Genomic DNA, 23773 nt, shown 5'->3' on the forward strand with positions numbered 1-23773 from the left:
CGCAACCGGAAAAAGACACATGCCACTAAGCTTACATTTTATTGGCTGATCTTCGCGTGCCGCTGCCGCCTGGGGGTGGGGCTCTGTCACCAAGCTCTCCCCGAAGATGGCGGCGCTCTGGGTGGCCGGCGTTGCAAGAAAAAGCCTCACAGTAGCTTCAGGGGCGCCACGCAGAGAATTTTGGTCTCGATTCAGGTAAAGCGGAAGGTTAGACCGTGGGTCATGCTCACAGAAAGTAAGGAGAGGAACTGAGAATGATGAACTTAAGACGGGACCGTGGCCCTGCGCCTTACCAGGGAAAGGACGAGAAAGTGCGTGAGGGTTCTGAGTTCAGGAGCTTCATTCAGCTCCTGTTTCCGCGAGTGGTGGGGTCCAGTTATTTCGTTTGTCCTCAGTTTACTCATTTTAGAACCGAAATACCTCCCCCTTCTCCTTCCATTTCACCTGTTAATTTATTAGGTAAACCATACTTAACAGACCACGTGTTCCAGACGCGCAGTATAGTGTGGTGTCGGGAAACAAATGACTGCTTTAGGACAGGCAACTCAGGACATGAATATGAAAGTGTTCGCTGAACTAAATTCATTTGGAGTGTATTTATTCACAAGAAAGATTCAGAGTGCAGCATTCTCATTTTGTCCGCTCGTTGATTTACTCAAATAGTTATTAAACAACTGCCCAGGCCCAGCATTTCTTTATATAGGATGCAGCAGCGAAACAGAGTCCCTTCTCAGAGCGTGAGTACTCTGGCAAGAGGGAACCGAATCTGCACCGGAAGGAAATAGCAATATTTTGCTCAAAGTCAGAAAGCAAGTTAATGACAGGGCTGGATCTGGAATCCCGATCTCTTAACTCCCCCATCTGCTGCTTTTTCTGCAGGGCCAAGTGGAATTTTGTGAAAGTAAGTCTGTGACATAGTGTTAGGACATGAAGATTTGTAGGAACCTCAAGAAATAGTGTATACCCTCTTAAGTTTCCAACAAAAACTTCTTCAACCCAAAGGGATTTTTCTCATCAGCTCATGTTTTATTAGCTTTCCTTCTGTTCCATTTTGTTTTGATTCTTTTTTTAATATGTGATCTGTTTATTTAATTTTTGGTTGCACTAGGTCTTCCTTGCTGCTTTCAGACTTCTGTAGTCATTGCGAGTGGGGGCTACTCTTCGTTCCCTTGTGCGGGGTTCCCATTGCGGTGGCTTCTCTCTTGTGGAGCACAGACTAGGTGCCGGGGCTTCAGGAGTTGTAGCATATAGGCTCAGTAGTTGTAACTCCTGGGCTCTACAGTATAGGCTCAGTAATTGTGGTGCATGAGTTTAGTTGCTCCTTGGCATGTGGGATATTTCCATACCAGAGATCTAAGCTGGTATGCATTGGCAGGTGGATTCCTATCCACTGCACCGCCAGGGAATTCCTTGTTTTCCCTCTATTTTGGTTAGTATTTATTATTATTTCTCAAATCTCCTTCAAGTTTGTTTCACTGACTCATGTAACAAGTATTTCTAGAGTGTCTACTGTATACCAGATGTGAGGAATGCAGTTGTTAATAAGATAAACCAAATCTTTGTCCTCATAAAGCATGTTTTGGTGGAGGGAAAAGTGAACAAATATAATTTCAAAAAGTGGTAAATTATTAAGAAAACTAGAGCAGTACAGGCATACCTTGGAGTTACTGAAGTTTGTTTCCCGATTACTGTGATAAAGCAAGTATCTCAGCATGTTATACAGATTTTGGGGTTTCCCAGTGCATTTAAAGTTATGCTTACATCATACTGCAGTGTTTAATGTGCAATAGCATTAGTCTAAGAAAACAATAAACATATCTTAGTTAAAAAATATTTTATTGCTAAAAATTGCTAACCATCATCTGAGCCTTCAGAGAGTTATAATCTTTTTGATAGTGGAGGGTCTTGCTTTGATGTTCAGGGTGTTGGTTGCTGAAGGGTTGGGTGTCTGGTAATTACTTAATGTAAGACGAAGTTTGCAGCGTTGATTGACTCTTCCTCTCATGAGTGATTTCTCTGTAGCATGCAGTGCTATTTGATAGCATTTTACCCACAGTAGAACTTCTTTCAGTATTAAAATCAATTCTCTCAAACTCTGCCCCCTCTTTATCAACTAAGTTGGTGTAATGTTCTTGGTCCTTTGTTGTCTTTTCCACAGTCTTCACAGTATCTTTACCAGGAGTAGATTCTATCTCAAGAAACTATTTTCTTCTCTCATTCTGAAGGAACAACTCTTCAGTGATGAGGTTTTATCCTGAAACTGAAAGTGTTAGTTCCTCAATTGTGTCCGACTCTCTGCAACCCAGTGGACTATAGCCCGCCAGGCTCCTCTCCGTGGAATTCTCCATGCAGGAATGGGTAGCCATTCCCTTCTCTGGGGAATCGTCCCAACTCAGGGATGAAACCTGTGTCTCCCGCATTGCAGGCGAATTCCTTACCATCTGAGCCACCAGAGATTGCAGTAATTCAGAAACACCTGAGGGTCCACTTCTAATTCTAGTTTTCTTGCTATTTCTTCTATATTTGCAATTACTTCTTCACCTACATCTTGAACTCCTGAAAGTCGTTCATGAGGGCTAGAGTTGGTTTCTTCCAAATTTGTTTCTTTTGCTATTTTGATCTCTTCCCATGAATCATGACTGGGCTTCTCTGGTGGCTCAGCTGGTGAAGAATCTGCCTGCAGTGTGGGACACCTGGTTTCGATCCCTGGGTTGGGAAGATACCCTGGAGAAGGGAACCCACTCCGGTATTCTGGCCTGGAGAATTCCATGGACTGTATAGTCTGGGGTTGCACAGTTGGGCACAACTGAGTGACTTTAACTTTCATGAAACATGAATATTCTCAATGGCATCTAGATTGATGAATTGTTTTTAGAACATTTTCAGCTGACTTTGCCCAGATTCATCAGAGGAATCATTGTCTATGGCAGCTATAGCCTTACAAAATGTGTTTCTTAAATAATAAAACTTGAAAGTAAAGCTCATTCCTTGCTCCATGGACTGCAGAGTGGATGTTGTGTTGGCATGCATGAAAACATTAATCTTGTACATCTCCATCAGGGAGCTTAGGTGACCAGGTGTGTTGTTAAATGAGCAGTAATATTTTGAAAGGGATCTTTTTCTGAGCAGTAGGTCTCAACTGTGGGCTTCAGATATGCAGTAAAACTTGTTGTAAGCAGATGTTCTGTCTTCCAGGCTTTGTTGTTGTGTTTATAGAACACAAGCCTGGTAGATTTATCATAATTCTTAAGGGCCCTCGGATATTCAGAATGGTAAATGAGCATTGATTTTAACTTCAAGTCACCAGCTATGTTAGCCTCTTGCAGAGTAAACCTGTCCTTTGAAGCCAGGCATTGACTTTCTTCTGTCTGTCTATAGAAATTCTAGATGGCATTTTTCAATAGAAGGCTGTTTTGTCTACATGGAAAATCAGTTGTTTAGTGTAGCCACCTTCATTACCTTAGCAAAATTTTCTGGATAACTTGGTGCAACTTGTAGTTGCTGGTTCACCCTGCACTTCTATGTTATAGGGACAGCTTATTTCCTTAAACCTCGTGAACCAACCTCTGCTGTTGTTCAGTCACTAAGTCCTGTCCCACTCTTTGCTACCCCATGGACTGCAGCATGCAGACTCCCCCATCCTTCACTTCCTCCCAGAGTTTGCTCAGATTCATGTCCATTGAGTCGGTGATCCTGTCTAACCATCTCATCCTCTGCCACCCTCTTCACCTTTTGCCTTCAGTCTTTCCCAGGATCAGGGTCTTTTCCAATGAGGCAGCTCCTTGCATCAGGTGGCCAAAGTATTGAAGCTTTAGCTTCAGCAGCAGTCCTTCCAATGAATATTCAAGGTTGATTTCCTTTAGGATTAACTAGTTTCATCTCCTTGCAGTCCAGGGAACTCTCAAGAGTCTTTTCCAACACCACCATTTGAAAGCATCAGTTCTTCAGTGCTCAGCCTTCTTTATGGTCCAGCTCTCACATCCATACATGACTACTGGAAAAACTATAGCTTTGACCTTTGTCAGCAAAGTGTCTCTGCTTTTTAATATGCTGTCTAGTTTTGTCATAGCTTTCCTTTCAAGGAGCAAGTGTCTTAACTTTTGTGGCTGCAGTCACCATCCACAGTGATTTTGGAGTTCAAGAAAATGAAATCTGTCACTGCTTCCACTTAGAGCTTCCTCACCTTTTTCAGCCTTCATAGAATTGAATAGCATTGGGGCCCTGATCTGGATTAAACTTTGACTTAAGGAAATATTGTGGCTGGTTTGATCTTCTGTTCAGACCATTAAAACTTTTTCTACATCAGGAATAAAGCTGTTTTGCTTTTTTAACATTTGTGTGTTCACTGGAGTCATACTTTTAATTTCCTTCAGTAACTTTTTCTTTGCATTCACGACTTGGCTAAATATTTAGCCGGAAGTCTTAGTTTTCAGCCTAGTTTGGCTTTTGACATGCCTTCACTCAGCTTAATCATTCTAGCTTTTGATTTAAAGTAAAAGATGGGCAAGTCTTCCATTCACTTGAACACTTATAGGCTCTTGTGGGGTTAATTGATCTAATTTCAGTATTGTTGTATCTCAGGGAATAGGGTAGTCCAAGAAGAGGGAGAGAGCCCTTGGTGGCGCAGTGAGAACATGCACAATATTTGTCAGTTAAGTTTGTTGTCTGTAGGAGCATGGTTTGTGACACCTCAAAACAATTACAATAGTAAATCAAAGATCACTGGTCATCACATAGCAAATAAAATATTGAAAAAGTTTGACGTATTGTGAGAATTCTGAAGATGTGACAGACATTAAGTGAGCAAATGCTGTTGGAATAATAGTGCCCATAGACTTGATGGTTGCAGGGTTGTCACAGACCTTCAATTTGTAACAAAACACAGTTTCTGTGAAGTGCTATAAGATGAGGTATGCTTGTATAAGAGATTACTGAGATGAAGGGAATAGACTACACTTCATTGCGATGGGTTGTGAAACTGGGGTAGTTTCAATAGAAAGTGGGAGATCAGGAGGTATAGAAGTTGTGTAGGCAACTCTTGAGAAGTTTTGTTGTAAAGGCAGCTGGAGTGGAACATGGAATTTGGAGATTATTTCCTTTAAAGATGGGAAATACTATAGACACACATATTTGTATGTCTTGAGAATAGTAGATAAGGAGAAATTGATAAAGAATTGATGTAGAAAGAGGAAATTGATAAAGAATTGATGTAGAAAGAGGTGGAAGAGTCTTTGAATAGACACAGAGGAATAGCAATACAAATCATTTCCTTGACTAATGTCCATTTCTGATACTCTCCAATATCTGTATGGATGACCGATCCCAATCAGGACAGCTCCATAGGAAGCAGGAGTTAGTTTATGAACAGATATTAAGCACTGAAATAATGTGTAAAGACAGACTCCCTCACATTGGCCCATGTGTAATAGTTACACAAGCTGTTTTAAAGGACTCCTAAACACATCTCTATTCGAGTTTATAATCTGACACAGTGATTATTAACTGGGGGCAGTTTTGTCCACCAGGAACATTTGACAGTGTCTTTTGGTTATTATGACTGGAGGACAGGAGTGCTACTGGAATATAGTGGGTAGAGGCCAGGGGTGCTGCTGAGCAACCCACGGTGAACAGGACAGCCTCCTGCAATAAAAAATTATCTGGTCCAAAATGTCAGTAATGTTTGTGCTGAGAAATCCTGATTTCTCAGGAGAAGTAAGAGAAGTAGAATATAAATAAAATTAAAACTCAGGTGGAATGAGGTGTGCTCTGAGAACAATATTAAGTACTGTAATATATGTGGGATCTTAAAAAAAAAAAGAGGAACTTACTTACAAAGCAGAAACAGACTCACAGGCATAGAAAGCAAACTTATGGTTACCAAAGGGGAAAGGAGGGGAGGGATAAATTAGGAGTTTGGGACTGACGTATACACACTACAATACACACACATATATATTCAAAACTGAATCACCGCTGTACACTTGAAACTAACACAACATGTAAATCAATTATACTTCACTTTTTTAAAAAGTGCTATGAGAAATCAGAGGAGCTTACAGTTATATTTGATTGAGGAAATCAAGTAAAGCTTGAGAGAAGAGTTTTGTCCTAGGACTTAAAGGATGGATTAAGAATTCTGTAATCGGAGGTGAAAGATAGATACTTCAGGTAGGATATAACTTGAGCTAACGTGATATCAGAAGAGTGGGAAACAGAAGGTAGTTCAGTTTGAGTAGGGCATAGAATGGATATAAGATGTTAGTGCGAGATGAGGTTAGGTAGATTGGGTTTGGATCTGGGAGGACCAGAAATTCCAGAGGATTTATCATCTTCATCCATTCTTGGAAATTCTTAGGGCATGTAAAATCTGAAGTTAGTTTCTGTTTTCTCCTTGTGCCAGTTGAGTTCAACTATGAATGTATAAGTGCAGAAACCTATTTAATTCTTCTCTCAACAGTGCCCAGAGAGAGTTAAGTGTAAGTAGTAAGTGTGCAGTATATTGATTTAGATTGATGGGCAAAATTAGGTCTGGTGTTGGTCAGCATGTCAACTTCGTTAATGCAGTGAACTGAAGATTCACTTACTTGTTTTTGATCCCACCAGAAAAGAGAAACAGCCAGTGGTAGCTGAGACAGTAGAAGAGGTGAAGAAAGAACCTATCTTGGTGTGTCCACCCTTACGAAGCCAAGCATACATACCACCTGAAGATCTCCAGAGTCGTTTGAAATCTCATGTCAAAGAAGTTTTTGGTTCATCTGTTCCTACCAGTTGGCAGGAGATCTCCCTGGAAGATGTTCATATGAAGTTCAGCTTCTTAGCACGTTTAGCTGATGACTTGGGCCATGCAGTGCCTAACTCCAGGCTTCACCAGATGTGCAGGGTTAGAGATGTTCTTGATTTCTATACTGTGCCTGTTCAGGATAGATCTAAATTTGATGAACTTATTGCCAGTAATCTGCCTCCCAATTTAAAAATCACCTGGGGTTACTGAACAGTTCAAAGGAAGAACCCATTGAAATCTTTTTTTTTTTCCCCCTGAAAAGGGGGCTGTTTATCAGACTTTTTGGTACTTTACCTTGTGAAATGCTGTCAGAACTGGTCTCTACACCCACTTTTCTCTGTGGAAGGAAGTTATTAATTTTTTTTTGTCATTAATTGAAAAATAAGATTTTTCCACATTTGCAGAAAGTTTTCATGGAATTAGGTCATTCATAATTTATGAAAATATATATTACATATACAGATAAAGTAACATTTTTAAAAGATAAAAATTGTATATTATGAAAATTGTCTATTTGCTTTACTGTACAACTAGAAATAGTAGAAAATAATACTGTTCAATCTAGATAAATCTCTTGGAATTAAAGTAGATTTGAAGAATGTTTTTGTTTTATTTAAGGTGATATTTGCTTTTCTGCCTCATCATTTTCTTGTTCAGTTGCTAAGTTGTGTCCTACTCTTGTGACCCTATGGACTGTGACCCACCAGACTTCTCTATCCATGGGATTTCCCAGGCAAGAATACTGGAGTGGGTTGCCATTTCCTTCTCCAGGGGTCTTCCCGACGCTAGGATCAAACCCAGATCTCCTGCGTTGCAAGTAGATTCTTTACCACTGAGCCATCTAGGAAGCCTGTCATTTTCTTCAGTATTATAAATGGAAAAGAATATGTGCCAACTATTAAGAGCTATGGGCTTCCCTGGTAGCTTTGCTGGTAAAGAATCTGCCTGAAATGCAGGAGACCTGGGTTGGTTCGATTCCTGGTTCGGGAAAATCCACTGGACAAGGGATGGGTTACCCACTCCAGTATTCTTGGGCTTCCCTGGTGGCTCAGCTGCTGAAGAATCTGCCTGCAATGCGGAAGACCTGGGTTCAATTCATGGATTGGGAAGATCTGGAGAAGGGAAAGGCTGCCCACTCCAGTATTCTGGCCTGGAGAATTTCGTGGACTGTGCAGTCCATGCAGCTGCAAAGAGTCGGACACGACTGAGTGACTTTCACTTTTGTTAAGAGATATAATCTTTTGGTCAGATATATACCAGATTCTGTATTGGAATGGATATTCTCTTCAAAGGAGATGATGTTTATTTCAAACCTTTTTTAAAAGGTGGCCTTGAATGCTTTATGAGTATCCACTAGAGTTTATCTTTGCAGACTCATGTACTTTAATTTGTGGAAATTACTTATATAGCTAAACAGATGGTTCTAAATGATAAAAATGATAAAGTGATTAAACTAGGAATTATTATTGTTCAGACTTTAGAGGTGGCTAAAGAGTAATGACATGAGGAGAAGGAATGTCATATATTTTGTTTAATAATTCTGAAAGAAAAGTGACAACTTTTTAAACAAAGGAATTTGCATTTATTTTTTTCCTAGGGTGACTCCTTTGAAGAGGGCAAAATTTAGTTGGTTATATAAATTCTGGCATGTTTATTAGAAAAATAAGTTACAGTATAGTCATGCCCTATAAATACCATCAGTGGATAATCAGATTTTCAGTAACCTCTACACTGAAGATTCCCTGGTGGCTCAGACAGTGAAGAATCTGCCTGCAGTGCAGGAGAACTGGGCTCAATCCCCAGGTCAGGACAAAGGAGCCTGGCGGGGTACAGTCCATGGGATTGAAGAGTCAGACACAACTGAGTGACTTTCACACTACATTGAAGAGCTTCAGAAGTTTCTGCAGTGCCAAAATGTCTAGAGCCCTGGGACTTAAACATTCAAGCTGTTGTATCCCTTCTGCTTCTATGTGGAATGGGTTCAGGGTGGAAACATTTGGATTCTATGTACAGGATTTGATTATCTCATTTCCCGCACAACTTTTATGTCTGATCTGGAGGTAAAGAAAAAACGTCCAGAGGGCAAGATGGAAGCAAGGAATGGGCAGTGTGGGAAACACTTGGTTTCAGCTTTGTTGTTGCTCAGTTGCTAAGTTATATCCAACTCTTTGTGACCCCATGAACTGCCAGACTTCATGTAAATACGACTAAAGAATTACTCTTGTAGACTGGAGTAGTTTCTCAAAATTTAATGTGCTTATGAATCACTTGGCATCTTTTTAAAATACAGATTCTGATTCTCTAGGTCGATAGTGGGTCCTGAGCTTGTTTAAAAAACTCCTAGGTAATTCTTAGATTTTGAGTACCATGACCCTGTGTGTGCTGTGTTGTGCTAAGTCACTTCAGTTGTTTCTGACTGCGACCCCATGGACAGTAGCCTGCCAGCCTCCTCTGTCTATGGGATTCTCCAGACAAGAATACTGGAGTGGGTTGCCATTTCCTGTTCCAGGAAATCTTGCTGACCCAGGGATCGAACCGACGTTTTTTAGGTCTCCTGCATTGGCAGCCGAGTCTTTTTTTTTTTTTTTTTACCACTAGTGTCATCCTAGACACTGGTATTGAAGTGGGAGACAAGTTGTGTTGCAGGGAGGAAGCCAATTCTGACTCCATGTTGGAACTGTTTCTCTGACTTGCTTTTCATTGCTTTTATTATAATCATACAGAATAGTTTGCCTCAGAGAATCCTGCCCCTCTGCCTAACCGTTAAACTGAAGTGCCTTTGTTCAGAACCCTGTCTACCTATGGATGGTAGGAAGGAAGAAATGAACACATTCCCTGCCTGAGGAGATGTTTGTAAGATTAACGGCCTTTTTACTTTGCTTCCTCACTGCTCCTCATCTCTGATCTATAAAAGAACCTGGCCTCCAGACCCCATAGATGGTTATTTTGAGGCGTTAGCCTGCCATCTTCTCAGTCTGCCGGCTCCCCGATTAAAGTCTCTTTGCCTCCACACCTCATCTCTCGGATTCATTGGCCTATCTATCATGCGGCCAGCAGAGCAAGCTTGGACTTGGTAGCAGTTGTCATTGTTTAGTCGCTTAGTCCTTTCGCACTCTTGGTGACCCCATGGACCATGCAATATGCCAGGCTTCCCTGTTCTTCAGTCTCCTAAGTTTACTCAAATTCATGTCCATAGAGTCAAGTAATGCCGTCTGTCTCATCCTCTGCTGCCCTCTTCTCTGCCTTCAATCTTTCCCAGCATCAGGATCTTTTCCAATGAGTCGGCCCTTGCATCAGGTGGCCAAAGCATTGGAGCTTTTTTTTTTTTTAATAAATTTATTTATTTTAATTGGAGGCTAATTACTTTGCAATATTGAAATGGTTTTGCCATACACTGATGTGAATCCGCCCCGGGTGTACATGTGTTCCCCATCCTGAACCCCCCTCCCACCTCCCTCCCCAGCCCATCCCTCAGGGTCGTCCCAGTGCACCAGCTGCAAGCATCCTCTCTCATGCATCGAACCTGGACTGGTGATCAATTTCACATATGATAATATACATGTTTTGATGCCATTTTCCCAAGCTTAAGCATCAGTCCTTCCAGTGAAACGCTTTAAGAATATTCACAGTTTTTATTCAGTGAAGCAGAAGTAGATGTTTCTTCTAGAATTCCTTGGCTTTCTCTATGGTCCAACAAATGTTGGCAATTTGGTCTCTGGTTCCTCTGCCTTTTCTAAACCCAACTTGTACATCTGGAAATTCTTGGTTTTATACTGCTGAAGCCTAGCTTGTAGGATTTTGAGCATAACCTTACTAGCATGTGAAATGAGTGCAATTGTAGTTTGAACATTCTTTGGCACTGCCCTTCTTTGGGATTGGAATGAAAACTGACCTTTACCAGTCCTCTGGCCACTGCTGAGCTTTCCAAATTTGCTGACATATTGAGTGTAGCACTTTAACAGCATCATCTGTTAGGATTTGAAATAACTGCTGGAGTTATATCACCTCCACTAGCTTTATTTGTATTAATGTTTCATAAGGCCCACTTGACTTCAGACTCAGGATATCTGGTTCTAGGTGAGTGATAGCCACACCATCATGGTTATCCCAGTTATTAAGATCTTTTTTGTATGGTTCTTCAGTGTATTCTTGCCACTTCTTAATCTCTCTGCCTCTGTTGGGTCCTTACCATTTTTATCCTTTATCAAGCCTATCCTTGCAGGAAATGTTCCCTATCAGCTCCGGTTTTCTTGAAGAGATCTCTAGTCTTTCCCATTCTGTTGTTTTCCTCTACTTTTTTGCATTGTTCATTGAAGAAGACCTTCAATTACAAATACTGCCCTCTGAAACAGTAGTCCTGGAACGTTTAGCTAACCAGGAAAGATAAACTGCGCATTCACCAATAACTCTAGAGGGCAGCCCTGATTTATTGCCCAATATAATATACCAGAGTAATGACTTTTAAGTTTTCATGGAAAGATTAGGTTTGCTAACTTGTACACTAAAATAAAGATGTGCTATAATTATAAAAGGCTTGCATTTTTAAAAATTAAATGATGACTATATAAAAGTGTTTGCAATTTTACTTTGTTGGGCTGCTGAGCTCACTATGAATGTTTATATAAAAACTATAAAATTAAGATTCAGGATTAATAGAATGATCTTACGTAAACAGTGCCAGTGCTAAATAACAAAGATTCAATTGATTAGTGATTCTAATTGGCTTTATTAAATGATTTAGGAATCAGGCAGCATCCCATCCAGCAACAGAGAGGTGCTCTGTTGAGCTTCAGAAAAGGAAAGGTTTTTAAGGCAGAGAGGGAGCAGAAAAAAGGAAATTACTAGCAAAACAATGTATTATTTTAGGCATTCTCCTTAAGGGGAATGGATAGGGTCTATCAATGGGTTTCCTACTTCTGCCAACCAGGAAATTCAAGATTAGCTGGTTAAAGGTCACATTCCTGGGGAAGTCAGTTCAGTCACTCAGTCATGTCTGACTCTTTGCGACCCATGGATTGCAGCACGCCAGGGTTCCCTGTTCATCACCAACTCCCGGAGCTTGCTCAAACTCATGTGCATTGAGTCAGTGACGCCATCCAACCATCTCATCCTCTGTCATCCCCTCCTCCTGCCTTCAGTCTTTCCCAGCATCAAGGTCTTTTCCAAAGAGTCAGTTCTTGTCAGGTAGCCAAACTATTGGAGCTTCAGCTTCAGCATCAGTCCTTCCAGTGAATATTCAGGACTGATTTCCTTTAGGATTGACTGGTAGGATCTCCTTGCAGTCCAAAGAACTCTCAAGAGTCTTCTCCAACACCACAGTTCAAAAGTATCCATTCTTCAGCACACTTTATAGTCCAATTCTCACATCCATACATAACTACTAGAAAAACCATAGCTTTGATTAGCTGGACCTTTGTTGGCAAAGTAATGTCTCTACCTTTTAATATGCTGTTTAGGTTGGTCATAGCTTTTCTTCCAAGAAGCAAGCGTATTTTAATTTTGTGGCTGCTGTCACTATCTGCAGTGATTTTGGAGCCCCCAAAAGTAAAGTTTGTCACTGTTTCCATTGTTTTCCCATCTATTTGCTGTGAAGTGATGGGACCAGATGCCATGAACTTAGTTTTTGGAATGTTGAGTTTTAAGCCTATTTTTTCACTCTCCTCTTTCACTTTCATCAAGAGGCTCTTTAGTTCTTTGCTTTCTGTCATAAGTGGTGTCATCTGCATATCTGAGATTATTGATACTTCTCCCAGCAATCTTGATTCCAGCTCGTGCTTCATCCAGCCCAGCATTTCACATGATGTACTCTGCATGTAAGTTAAACAAGCAGGGTGAAAACATACAGCCTTGATGTACTCCTTTGCCAATTTGGAAACAGTCTGTTGTTCCACGTCTGGTTCTAACTGTTGCTTCTTGAACTACATACAGATTTCTCAGAAGGCAGGTCAGGTGGTCTGGTATTCCCATCTCTTGAAGACTTTCCCACAGTTTGTTGTGATCCATGCAGTCAAAGGCTTTGGCGTAGTCAGTAAAGCAGAAGTAGATGTTTTTTCTGGAACTCTCTTGCTTTTTCAATGATCCAGTAGATGTTGGCAATTTGATCTCTGGTTCCTCTGCCTTTTTAAAATCCAGCTGGAACATCTGGAAGTTCATGGTTCATGTACTGTGGAAGTATGGCTTGGAGAATTTTGAGCATTACTTTGCTGGCGTGTGAGACGAGTGCAATTGTGTGGTAGTTTGAACATTCTTTGGCATTGCCTTTCCTTGGGATTGGAATGAAAACTGACCTTTTACAGTCCTGTAGCCTTCCTGGGGAAGGTTGAGTCTATAAAGAGATCAGATAATGTCTTAGTTTGCTGCCCTGGGGCCTAGCACAAATGACTTCATTTTGAGCCTGTCTCCTTTTTAACAGTGGTATATATTTGAAGCAGCATTAAAAGAAACTTCTCCCTCTTCTTTTTGCTATTTTTTACTACACTGGGTCTTCATTGTGGTGCACAGTCTTAGTTGCCCCTGGGCACGTGGGAACTTAGCTCCCAGACTGGGAATCAAACTCTACTGGTTGAGTTCCTGGCATCCCCTCCATTGGAAGGCAGATTCTTAACCACTGGCCCACCAGGGAAGTCCCCCCTTAACTACTTTTGAAATGCTTTTTTCATCACCTCAAATAAATAAGGGCTCATAGTTTTATGGAAATAGTGCTTTTATTTTCTTGTCATGTAAAATCCCACTAATGCTCCATTCTGTAGGTATTTCAAGAACCCCTGTGACTTAGCTGAAAGGGGAAGGAATTGATGGGAAATTTGGTGTTGGCCAAGTTCTGAAAGTAGAAATTGTGCCCACAAAAAAGTATTTTGTTGGTTACTATGACCACATTTGTAATTCTTGGCTAGTTCAGAATGCTTTGGTAGCAGGTAGCCTTTGGCTTCTTTCTTTATAAAAGAAAGATGTCCAGTGGAAATCCCATTTGTTAATTTTAAAAAATTAGTAAAATATATGAGCAAAGATTTGAAAGCAACTCTTTCCCTATTCTTAAGAGGGATATATTTAAAGAGCATAGAGAAGGAAAAGAGAGAAATGAGGGGACTGGATTTCTTATGTTTCGAAAGTTAATAGGAAATTAGAGCAAGAAGAGGGCAGTGGTCTGCTATTTCACTAATACCGCCTTGGTTAATCTCAAAAGACATATTTGAGTTTTGACCAGGACAGCTCTAGGTTGTGTCAGTCTTCCTTGGCTGCTACGAAGAAGGGCTCAAGAAGTCAGGTACTTTGTCCTGTAATCGGAGCTGTTTCTTTAGGGCTGATTGGAGTTGGGTTAAAATTGGCTCTTGAATGAGAAGTAAATCTGATTATTGACTCCAGTGTTTGGAATTCAGTAGTTCATGAGGAGAGATAGTCATTTTACTTAGAGAGCTGTGGAATTCAAGAGTCTTCAGGTAAAGGTATATCTTTTCAGTTAGATTTTGTTCAGAAAGGGTCCCAGTGCTGCTGCTGCTGCTAAGTTGCTTCAGTCATGTCCAACTCTGTGCGACCCCACAGATGGCAGCCCACCAGGCTCCCCCGTCCCTGGGATTCTCCAGGCGAGAACACTGGAGTGGGTTGCCATTTCCTTCTCCAATGCATCAAAGTGAAAAGTGAAATTGAAGCCGCTCAGTCGTGTCCAGCTCTTCGCGACCCCATGGACTGCAGCTCACCAGCCTCCTCCATCCATGGGATTTTCCAGGCAAGAGTACTGGAGTGGGTTGCCATGGCCTTCTCCCTGTAATTATGAGGACATCAAACCAGAATTTGTATTTCTGAGGGAAAATAAAGTATATCTTTTCAGTTAGATTTTGTTCAGAAAGGGTATCAAGTAGAGGCTTGTAATTATGAGGACATCAAGCTGGAATTTGTATTTCTGAGGGAAAATGAAAGGCTATCTGAAATTATTAACTTTTCTTTATTCCCCATCCCCACTGGGATTTATACTTCTCCCTATTTTAAAGACTATTTCCTCGAAAATTACAGAAGAAACTGTCCTATTTTTATTTTGTTTGAAGGATGGTTTTCTTTTAATTAAAACTAATGTATGTTAGAATTACATTCTGTGAAAATACTTCTTGAAGGTTGACTATGTGTTATATTTATGCAATTCAGAAATGAGGGGGAAGTGATGACATTTGAAAAGAAGTGTTATTTGAACTAAAGTTAATGACTGTCATTTCTTAATGGGTACACTGGTTGATGCATGTGATACTTAAATAGATGCTTAATTGATCATGTGTGGAAGGAATAATGCACCTTTAGATTTATTTAGGGCAAAGACTGTATGTAATTTCCTAGTGAATATCACATATGGACCCTTGATAAATTCTTGATGAGCTTCTAATCGGTTATGACTCAAAGTTGGAGATACGAATTCTGTTCCTAGCTCTGCCATGTACCTCTGTGTGACCTTAAATACTCAGTTTCTTGAATATTTTTGCAAGTAAATAATTACACCTCAGGGCTATAAATTACTTGTTTTTAAGTTTCTGATGAAACAGTATGTTATTTACCATCACATTCTCATTCTCTGTGCTTTTCTCTCTCTAGGCTGATTCTCATCAGCATGTAGTCATGCCTGTTTCTACCTCATCTCATAACTACCCTTCTCTCTCTGTCTCTGTTTCTCTCTGAATACACACACACACACAATCATTAAAAACAAAATACAAAGTTAGCAGATACTTTTATTGCCTTACCCTACCTGTATTTGTGATTAGTGAGAGGTCTGACTCAGAACATTCAAAACTTGGATTTGGAGCTTTGCCTTCCCACATGTCAGGTTAGAAGTGGTAAGAAATTAATGCACACCTCCCACCAGCACTACCAGGAGCAACCCTCAACCAACAATTTATTGGATATTTCTCGTTGCTCTTCTCCACTCACGTTTCCTAGAACCTCCTCAAAATAAACTACTTTCTCCTGAGTTCTTGCCTCAGAGAAGGCTTCTGGAGGATCACAAAGTAGGACACAAAGCAGACTCTTCCTTGACCCTTTCCGCTACCACCCTGTTTCTCTCCTCATTCTTGAATAATTAAGCTGCCCTATTCAGAGCTTTTGAACTGTGGTGTTGGAGAAGACACTTGAGAGTCCCTTGGACTGCAAGGAGATCCACCCAGTCCATCCTAAAGGAGATCAGTCCTGGGTGTTCATTGGAAGGACTGATGCTGAAGCTGAAACTCCAATACTTTGACCACCTCATGTGAGGTGTTGACTCATTAGAAGGGACCCTGATGCTAGGAGGGATTGAGGGCAGCAGGAGAAGGGGACAACAGAGAATGAGATGGCTGGATGGCATCACCGACTCGATGGATATAAGTTTGAGTGAAGTCCAGGAGTTGGTGACGGACAGAGAGTCCTAAAGTTCACAGAATAGATACAGGATCAGCAGATAAACTGTGCATGGAAAATAGTTCAGCATTTGCATGGCTCTGTTTTAAATATCATAGTGTGTATGTTTCAATTCCAAACCCCCAGTTTACCCCTGCCCCCCACCAACATGTGCCCTTTGGTAACTGTAAGTGTGCTTCCTAAGTCTTCGAGTCTGTTTCTGTTTTATAAATAAGTTCATTTTTTTTAGATTCCACATATAAGCAGTTGTCATATATTTGTCTTTTTCTTTCTGACTTCACTTATTATGATAATCTCCAGGCCCATCCATGTTGCTGCAAATGCCATGACTTCATTCTTTTTACCGGCTGAGAAAATATTCCATTGTATATGTGTACCACATTTTCTTTCAGTTCAGTTCAGTTCATTTCAGTCACTCAGTCATGTCCAACTCTTTGCAACCCTGTGGAATGCAGCATGCCAGTCTTCCCCATCCATCACCAACTTCTGGAGCCTGCTCAAACTCACATCCACTGAATTGGTGATGCCATCCAACCATCTTATCCTCTGTCGTCCCCTTCTCCTCCCACCTTCAATCTTTCCCAGCATCAGGGTCTTTTCCTATGGATCAGTTCTTCTCATCAGGTAGCCAAAGTATTGGAGTTTCAGTTTCAGCATCAGTCCTTCCAGTGAATAGTCAGGACTGACTTCCTTTAGGATGGACTGGTTGGATCTCCTTGCAGTCCAAGGGACTCTCAACAGTCTTCTTCAACACCACAGTTCAAAAGCATCAATTCTTTGGCACTCAGCTTTCTTTATGGTCCAACTCTCATATCCTACATGACTACTGGAAAAGCCATAACTTTGACTAGACACGCCTTTGTTGACAAAGTAATGTATCTGCTTTTTAATATGCTGTCTAGATTTGTCGTAGCTTTTTTTTCCCAAGAAGCAAGCATCTTTTAATTTCATGGCTGCAGTCACCACTGCAGTGATTTTGGAGCCCAAGAAAAAGAAGTCTGTCACTGTTTGCATTGTTTCCCCATCTATTTGCCATGAAGTGATGGGACCGGATGCCATGATCTTAGCTTTTTGAATGTTGAGTTTTAAGCCAACTTTTTCACTCTCCTCTTTCACTTTCATCAAGAGACTCTTTAGTTCCTCTTTGCTTTCTGCCATAATGGTGGTGTCATCTGCATATCTGAAGTTATTGATATTTCGCCTGGCAGTCTTGATTCCAGCTTGTGCTTCATCTAGCCTACCAGGGTCCAGCCCCAGCAGGATCCAGGGGTACCCTCAGGATGAATGGCGTCGGCGAGAGAGAGAGAGAGAGAGAGAGAGAGAGAAAGAGAGAGAGAGAGAAAGAGAGAGAGAGAGACCAGATGGAGTGTGCAGCAGAGTCTGGCAATGCTTAATTTTTTGCCATAGCTTTTATACCCTAAGTTAGTACATTTCTAAGGGTAAGATAGTTTAACGTTACATCAGCTTGTCCTTCAAGAAACCAGGGTGTTTTCTGCATACTTCTCTGTTTATGAGGGTCTTGTACATTATCTTCTGGCCTTGGGGCCTGTTAACATTTTATGCAAGTCAGGTGAATGTAAATCTATTTTCCATTTCTGTGGTGATCTTAACAGAAAAGTTACAGTCTCATAGGGCAACAGTACAGCATGTCACAACATAGTAGAAGTATAACCTTGTTAACATAAAAGTCAATTCTTCTGCAGAAGTTGTCAGTTGAATTTATCTAAGAGGTTTACCCCACACAGACTGTGTGGCTTCAGTAAGGCAGCCTCTGCCTAGCACTCCTGGCTGACAATTAACAACCATCTCATTGTTACCACACTAGGGCTAAGCTCTTATTTTTCTAGATCTTTAACTATATTAACAATGGTTTCCATAACACAACCTTAGCACATTAAGAGCAAAAACACAGTAAGCAAATGTTAACCCAATAGCCACTTCTAGAATAATTTTTCTTGTGTTTTCTAATAGGGCTTCCTCACTCCCCGAAGGGCTCTATGTCTATTAGGGCCTTTATATGATCAGGTTCTTTATGCTGTTTTATAATTAGGGTATTATGAGCAGTCATGCATATTAGTACCAAGGGCATAGACGCATTTGCCAAACAAACTAAAATACCAGCAAAGGAGCTTAACTTAAAACACTCCTTTCACCCTGGATAATCTCATAAAATACCACCACCCGGGAAACTTATTGATTAAAGTTCTAAATTGATTCTTATTTGGAAAGAGATCGGGGAAGGCCTTCTGCCTGTGTCACAGAAATTAGGGAGTAGTCTTTTGAAGCAAGCATCAGAAAGACAGATATCATCTTTAAGGTGAGCACTGGGGGCAGCTTTTTGGAATCCCTGAAAACCTGATCCGCCTTGCCTGTCAGGTTTTCTCCTCATGACCTTGTCATGGGTGGGATCTCATGAGCTGGCTCCTGGCACTAGCCTGGCATTTTGCATGATGTACTCTGCATGTAATTTAAATAAATAAGGTTAGGAGTCATTATTTTTTAATCTTTCTCTCAGGCATTTGTTCAAGGTATAATGTCTTCAGGCATCTCTACTGAGGCCTCTTTATGCATGGAGGAAGGAATTCAGTTCTTTTTTCACTCGTAGCCCTTTCCTCTGTTCTCTTCTGACTCCAAATTGCTGAATCCTTTGGGGTTCCCTCAGCTATGAGATCACTTCCACATCTGGCTGATCCAACGACCCTCCTTGATCCCTGTCTTGTCTCAGGCACTTTCTCCCATCATGGTAAGTGATCAAAGGGGTAACTCTGGTTTTTGGCTTGTCACTTTAATCAGCCACTCTGGACTGGCAGTTCAGCTGTCTGTTTGCTTCAGCTCAGCTGACCTTCTGACAGTAACTTTAGGTTATTTTAGTTTGCTTATAAATAATCTTTTGTTACTTGAAAAATAGTAATACAATAATCTTTCAACAATATAATTCTATATTTCATTCCCATCTTTTTGTCACATTTTATTTCTATGTATTCACAGGTTCCACAATGCATTTTTATTATTTTTGTTAAACAGTCTTAATTATATTTAAATACACACATGTGTATGCATACATAGTAAAGATTTTTTTAAGGGCTTTTATAATTTTCATTTTTTTGTGTTCTCCATCCTTTCCCCACAGATCGAGTTGTCCAGCTAGTATCATTTCCCTTTAACATTTTAGCATTTCTTATAGTGCTGGTCTGCAGCAGACATATGCCTCAGGTTTATGTTTTTGTTCTTTTTTTCCTGGAAATGTCTTTATTTTGCCTTCATTTTTGAAGTGTATTTTTGTTAATTTAATTTTTTTTCCTTTAAACATTTTAGAGATTCATTTTTTTTGTCTTCTGGCTTCTGTTGTTTGTGATGGGAAGTCAAATGTTATTTGCATTGTTTGATCTCCTCTAAGTCATGTTTCCATTTTCCTCTGGTTGCTTTTTAAGACTTGCTGTTTATATTTTATTATTAACAGTTTGACTATATTGCCACAGTTGTGGTTTCTTGGGATTGTTTTCTTTGTAGTTTGTTGAGATTCTTGCAATTGTGGCATGGTGTTTTTCAATGGTTTGGGCAAAATTTCAGCCATTATCTTTTTTAAACACATCTTCTGTGCCTGTCTCCCTCCTCTCTTTCTAAGACACCAGCTACACATATATTAGAGCATTTGCCATTGTCCTACACATCTCAAGTGCACTGTTCTCTTATACCCTTTTATCTTTGGGGGGTTTAGTTTGGGTTGTTTCTCTTTTTTAAAAAAAATATTTACTTATTTGGCTTCTTGGGTCTTAGTGGTGGCACAAGGGATCTTCGTTGCATCATGTGGGATCTTTCACTGAGGTGCTCAGGCTTAGTTGCTTTGCAGTATGTGCAATCTTGGTTCCCAGACCAGGCATTAAACCTGCATTCCCTGCCCTGAAAGATGGATCACCAGGGAAGTCCAGCTTGGGTGTTTTCAATGGAAATGTCCTTAAGTTTATGGTCCTTTACTCAACTGTTTCCTGTCTTCTATTAAGTCTATCTAGTGAATTCTTCATTTCTGATATTTTATTTTTATTTCTGACTTAACTGTTTGGTTATTTTTTGTTTATAGCTTCTGCACCCAGATGAAATTCTCAGTTTCTTCATGTATTTTGTCTGCCTTCCCAGTAGATCCTTTAGCATTTTTAGCATAGTTATTTTTAAAATTAGCCTTTTTCTTTGAGACAATGGTAGATTCATATCAGTTGTAAGAAATATAGAGTGAACACATGACCCTTTACCGAGTTTCCCTGTGACAAAATCTTCTAAAATTGTGGAACAACATCACAATATGAATATTGACATTGACACAATCAAGATATAGACTGTTTGTACCACCACAGTATTCTCTCCTAGTACCCTTTATAGCCATCTCCCCCCATCCCAGTCCCTGAACCTAGGCAACCACTAACCTGTTCTCCATAATTCTGTCATCTCAAGAGTGTCGTATAAATGAAATCATACAGTATGTAACCATTTAGGATTGGCTTTTTAAAATTCATATCATTCCCTTGTAATTCATACACGTTACATATATCAATAATACAATCTTTTTTTAAAAAAATCGCTGAATAGCATTCTATTGTATCAAAGTTCCTGCCTGATATATACACTTGTTTGTTGTTGTTTAGTCATTAAGTTCCCTTGAGCCACCAGGGAACTTACACTTCTATGTGTAAATATGTAGTTGACATTTTTAAAGGACTTAGATGTATAAGCTGGAGCATTGTCTGTCTTAATTGATTTTGGCATTCCTAAATAGGAAAAACAGGCAAAAAGATGTTGAACTACATCTTTATAGGCTTCTCCCGTTCTGGCAGTAGCCACAAGGACATGGGAGAAGGTATCTACAATAACATGCATAAAGGATAGTTTTCCAAAAGAAGGAGTAAGCCATGGGGATTTACCCCAAAAGGCAAAGTGGGAACTGAAGTAGGGCAAAGTTGACATGTCCTAATGATCTCTCATGAAGATTCTCTAGGAATATGGAATTGATATCAAAGGGCAGTTGCATTTTGATGATGCATAGCATGTGAGGCTTTAGCATCTTCAAAAGCATTGGCCACTATGGTTCAGGTTAGCAAATCTGCCTCTTGGTTAAACGTATGGAGGGGTCCAGGTAAATTAGAATGAGCTCTTATATGTCCAACATAGAATTGCTTTGACCTTTTCCAAATTTGCTGTTGAAGGATAGATAACAATATAAAAATTGTGGTTTTATTTTCCGGCAAAACAGCCGTTTCAATTTGAGGAAACAACTTAAGTACATACTGCGAGTCAGAAAATAAATTAAAAGCCTGGTCTGAAAACTCTTTGAATGCTTCTATCACGGCTGTTAATTCTGCTTTCTGGGCTGACGTTTCCCCAGTATATAAGCTTGAAAAGATTTAGACGTATAAGCAGGGGCGTTGTCAGTTTTAAGACATTAAGATAGCACAAGTCTAACAGTGAGGGGTTATTTTTGGTAGAAGCAGAATGAGCTTTTATATGTACCATAATCTTAAACAACACTTATTTACTTTACTACAGTATCAAAGGATTTTAAAAACAAATATAAATCACTTAAAGGCAAAGAAATTCATAATTTGTTATTGAAAGATTTATTTTAAGAAAACTGTTTTCTTAACATAGAGAGTAGACTAAATTCCAGTCTGTTACCAATTTACCGGATAGCAAACAAACAAAATTTTTTAGTTAATCTTAGAAAAGTTTTTTTTTTTTTTTTTTTTTTTTATAAATCTTGAAGAACTAGCAGAATTTTTTTTTAAAGGCATGAGAATGAAACCATACAAGGCATGTTTAAAATCTAATTAAATTGTAATTGACAAAGTAGCCTGGTCATTGCTGTGACTTGTAACACTTTAACGTGATAACTAAAATTATAACTGACATTTTACCAGGACACATCAGATTTTCATGAATTTCACATAATTTCTAGGATATCTATATAAGTAACATTAACCATACAATATAACCTGAGAAGATTTATCACTCCTCCAACAATAATTCTCATGCAATTGAACATGTCAAATGAACTCAGGTAGTTTAATAGCTCTTTGGGATGTCTCAGGGGCCCTCTGAAGCATCCCAAAGTCAGCCAGAAGTCAAGCTATTTAGGCAGTTTTGTCAATAAATATCAAAAGGGTTAATAATACTCTGTCAGGTAGAATCATATAGATCACTGTTAAATAATATATTTACTTAGCCAAAGTAAAAAGGATTTATAGATCAACATAAAACAGATCACTTCAGAGGTAAAGAAACTTAAAATCCATTATCAAAGGCAGTTCAACGTCTCAAGAAAACTTGTATTTATGCACAAAACTCTTCCCTTGGAGTACACTTTCCATCAAACCTTCCTAACACTTTCTGTACCCATTACTTTATTCTCCCATTTTGAAACAGCCACCTGTAAGTCAGACGTACTTCCTTTTCCCTTCATAAAATGTAACTTCATTCTTCATACCTTCTTTACTGAGCACACACATCTTACTTTCTTTAAGCAACCAAGAATTTACCTTGGTTATATATTTACTATATATTAGCATTCTATAGATTGGTGAACATAAATACCAGTAATAATTTTTTAAAAAATTCTAGCGAACATCTCAGGATGGCATCAAACATTATTTAGTAATAGTCTAAAATCTTTAATTTCTCTGTAAGTTAGTATTCAGTAATGAATGTTTCAGAATCTTATTTTATTTGGAAATGACCTAGCTATTTAATAAACTTCTGTTATTAGTTTAGCACAACTTTAGAAATTTAGGTTACCAAAATCTAGAGAAACTGTTTTAGACAGACATTTTTAATCTTAATAAAATTTAAAAGCTCACATCTCATTTACCCTTCTTCTTCTTTTTTTTTTTTTTAAGTTTCTTACTTGAGGTACTTTCCGTGCTGACAAACTTGTAATGGATATTACAATGTAACAATATTTAACTTATAATAAACCTAGGCATAATGAAAATATTTTACTAGATGTTAATTACTCTAAGACATGTCTATATTAGATAGGTCAACAAACAAACATTAATATCAGGTATTTAATACTGAATATTTTCCAGTTTACCTGAACCTGGAATTTATTGTTTAATTTAGAATTATTTGATTTGTAAGCACTAACCTTTTTGTTAAGTCAGTTAAATAGAGCTCATTTACAAATTAACCTAAAAAATATCACCCAGAGACAAGGACATACCAAGACATATTTAGACAGACACAGTGCGAGATCTCGCTTCATATTTTAACTTTGGTGATGAATTAGATATTACAATATAAAATTTACTAGTTTATGAAAAAGTTGAAATAAATAAAAATTTTTAAAGGCTTTTCCCCTTTTTCTCTCAGTCTCAGGAGTTAGAGATGGTCTAAATAAGTGTTCCTGAGAGCCCTGGTCTCAAGGCACAGGGAAAGAAAATCAAGTTCTAACAAAAAGCAAAATGGCCATCAAAAATTACAACACAGAACACAGAATTAAAACACACACATATAAACCTGGCAGTCCTCATCAGACACTCCCTTAAATACAAGAATACAGTCTCTCAGAAAACCTTCTATAGAGACACAGAACTTCAGATGTCTTCAAAGATTTTAAGAGGAGGAAAGGAA

At 39.3% G+C, this 23773-nt stretch overlaps 1 protein-coding gene across 1 annotated transcript; it reads left to right on the forward strand.

Moving 5' to 3' along the window:
* The first annotated feature begins 38 nt into the window (after positions 1–38).
* On the forward strand, positions 39–7382 carry MRPL50 (mitochondrial ribosomal protein L50). The gene is made up of 2 exons (XM_061163530.1): positions 39–195; positions 6604–7382. Exons 1-2 carry the CDS (start codon positions 107–109, stop codon positions 6989–6991), a joined length of 477 nt encoding a protein of 158 aa, XP_061019513.1. The 5' UTR covers positions 39–106; the 3' UTR covers positions 6992–7382.
* The last annotated feature ends 16391 nt before the right edge of the window (positions 7383–23773 follow it).

This window comes from Dama dama, chromosome 16, assembly GCF_033118175.1.
Source record: "Dama dama isolate Ldn47 chromosome 16, ASM3311817v1, whole genome shotgun sequence".
Lineage (NCBI taxonomy): Eukaryota > Metazoa > Chordata > Mammalia > Artiodactyla > Cervidae > Dama > Dama dama.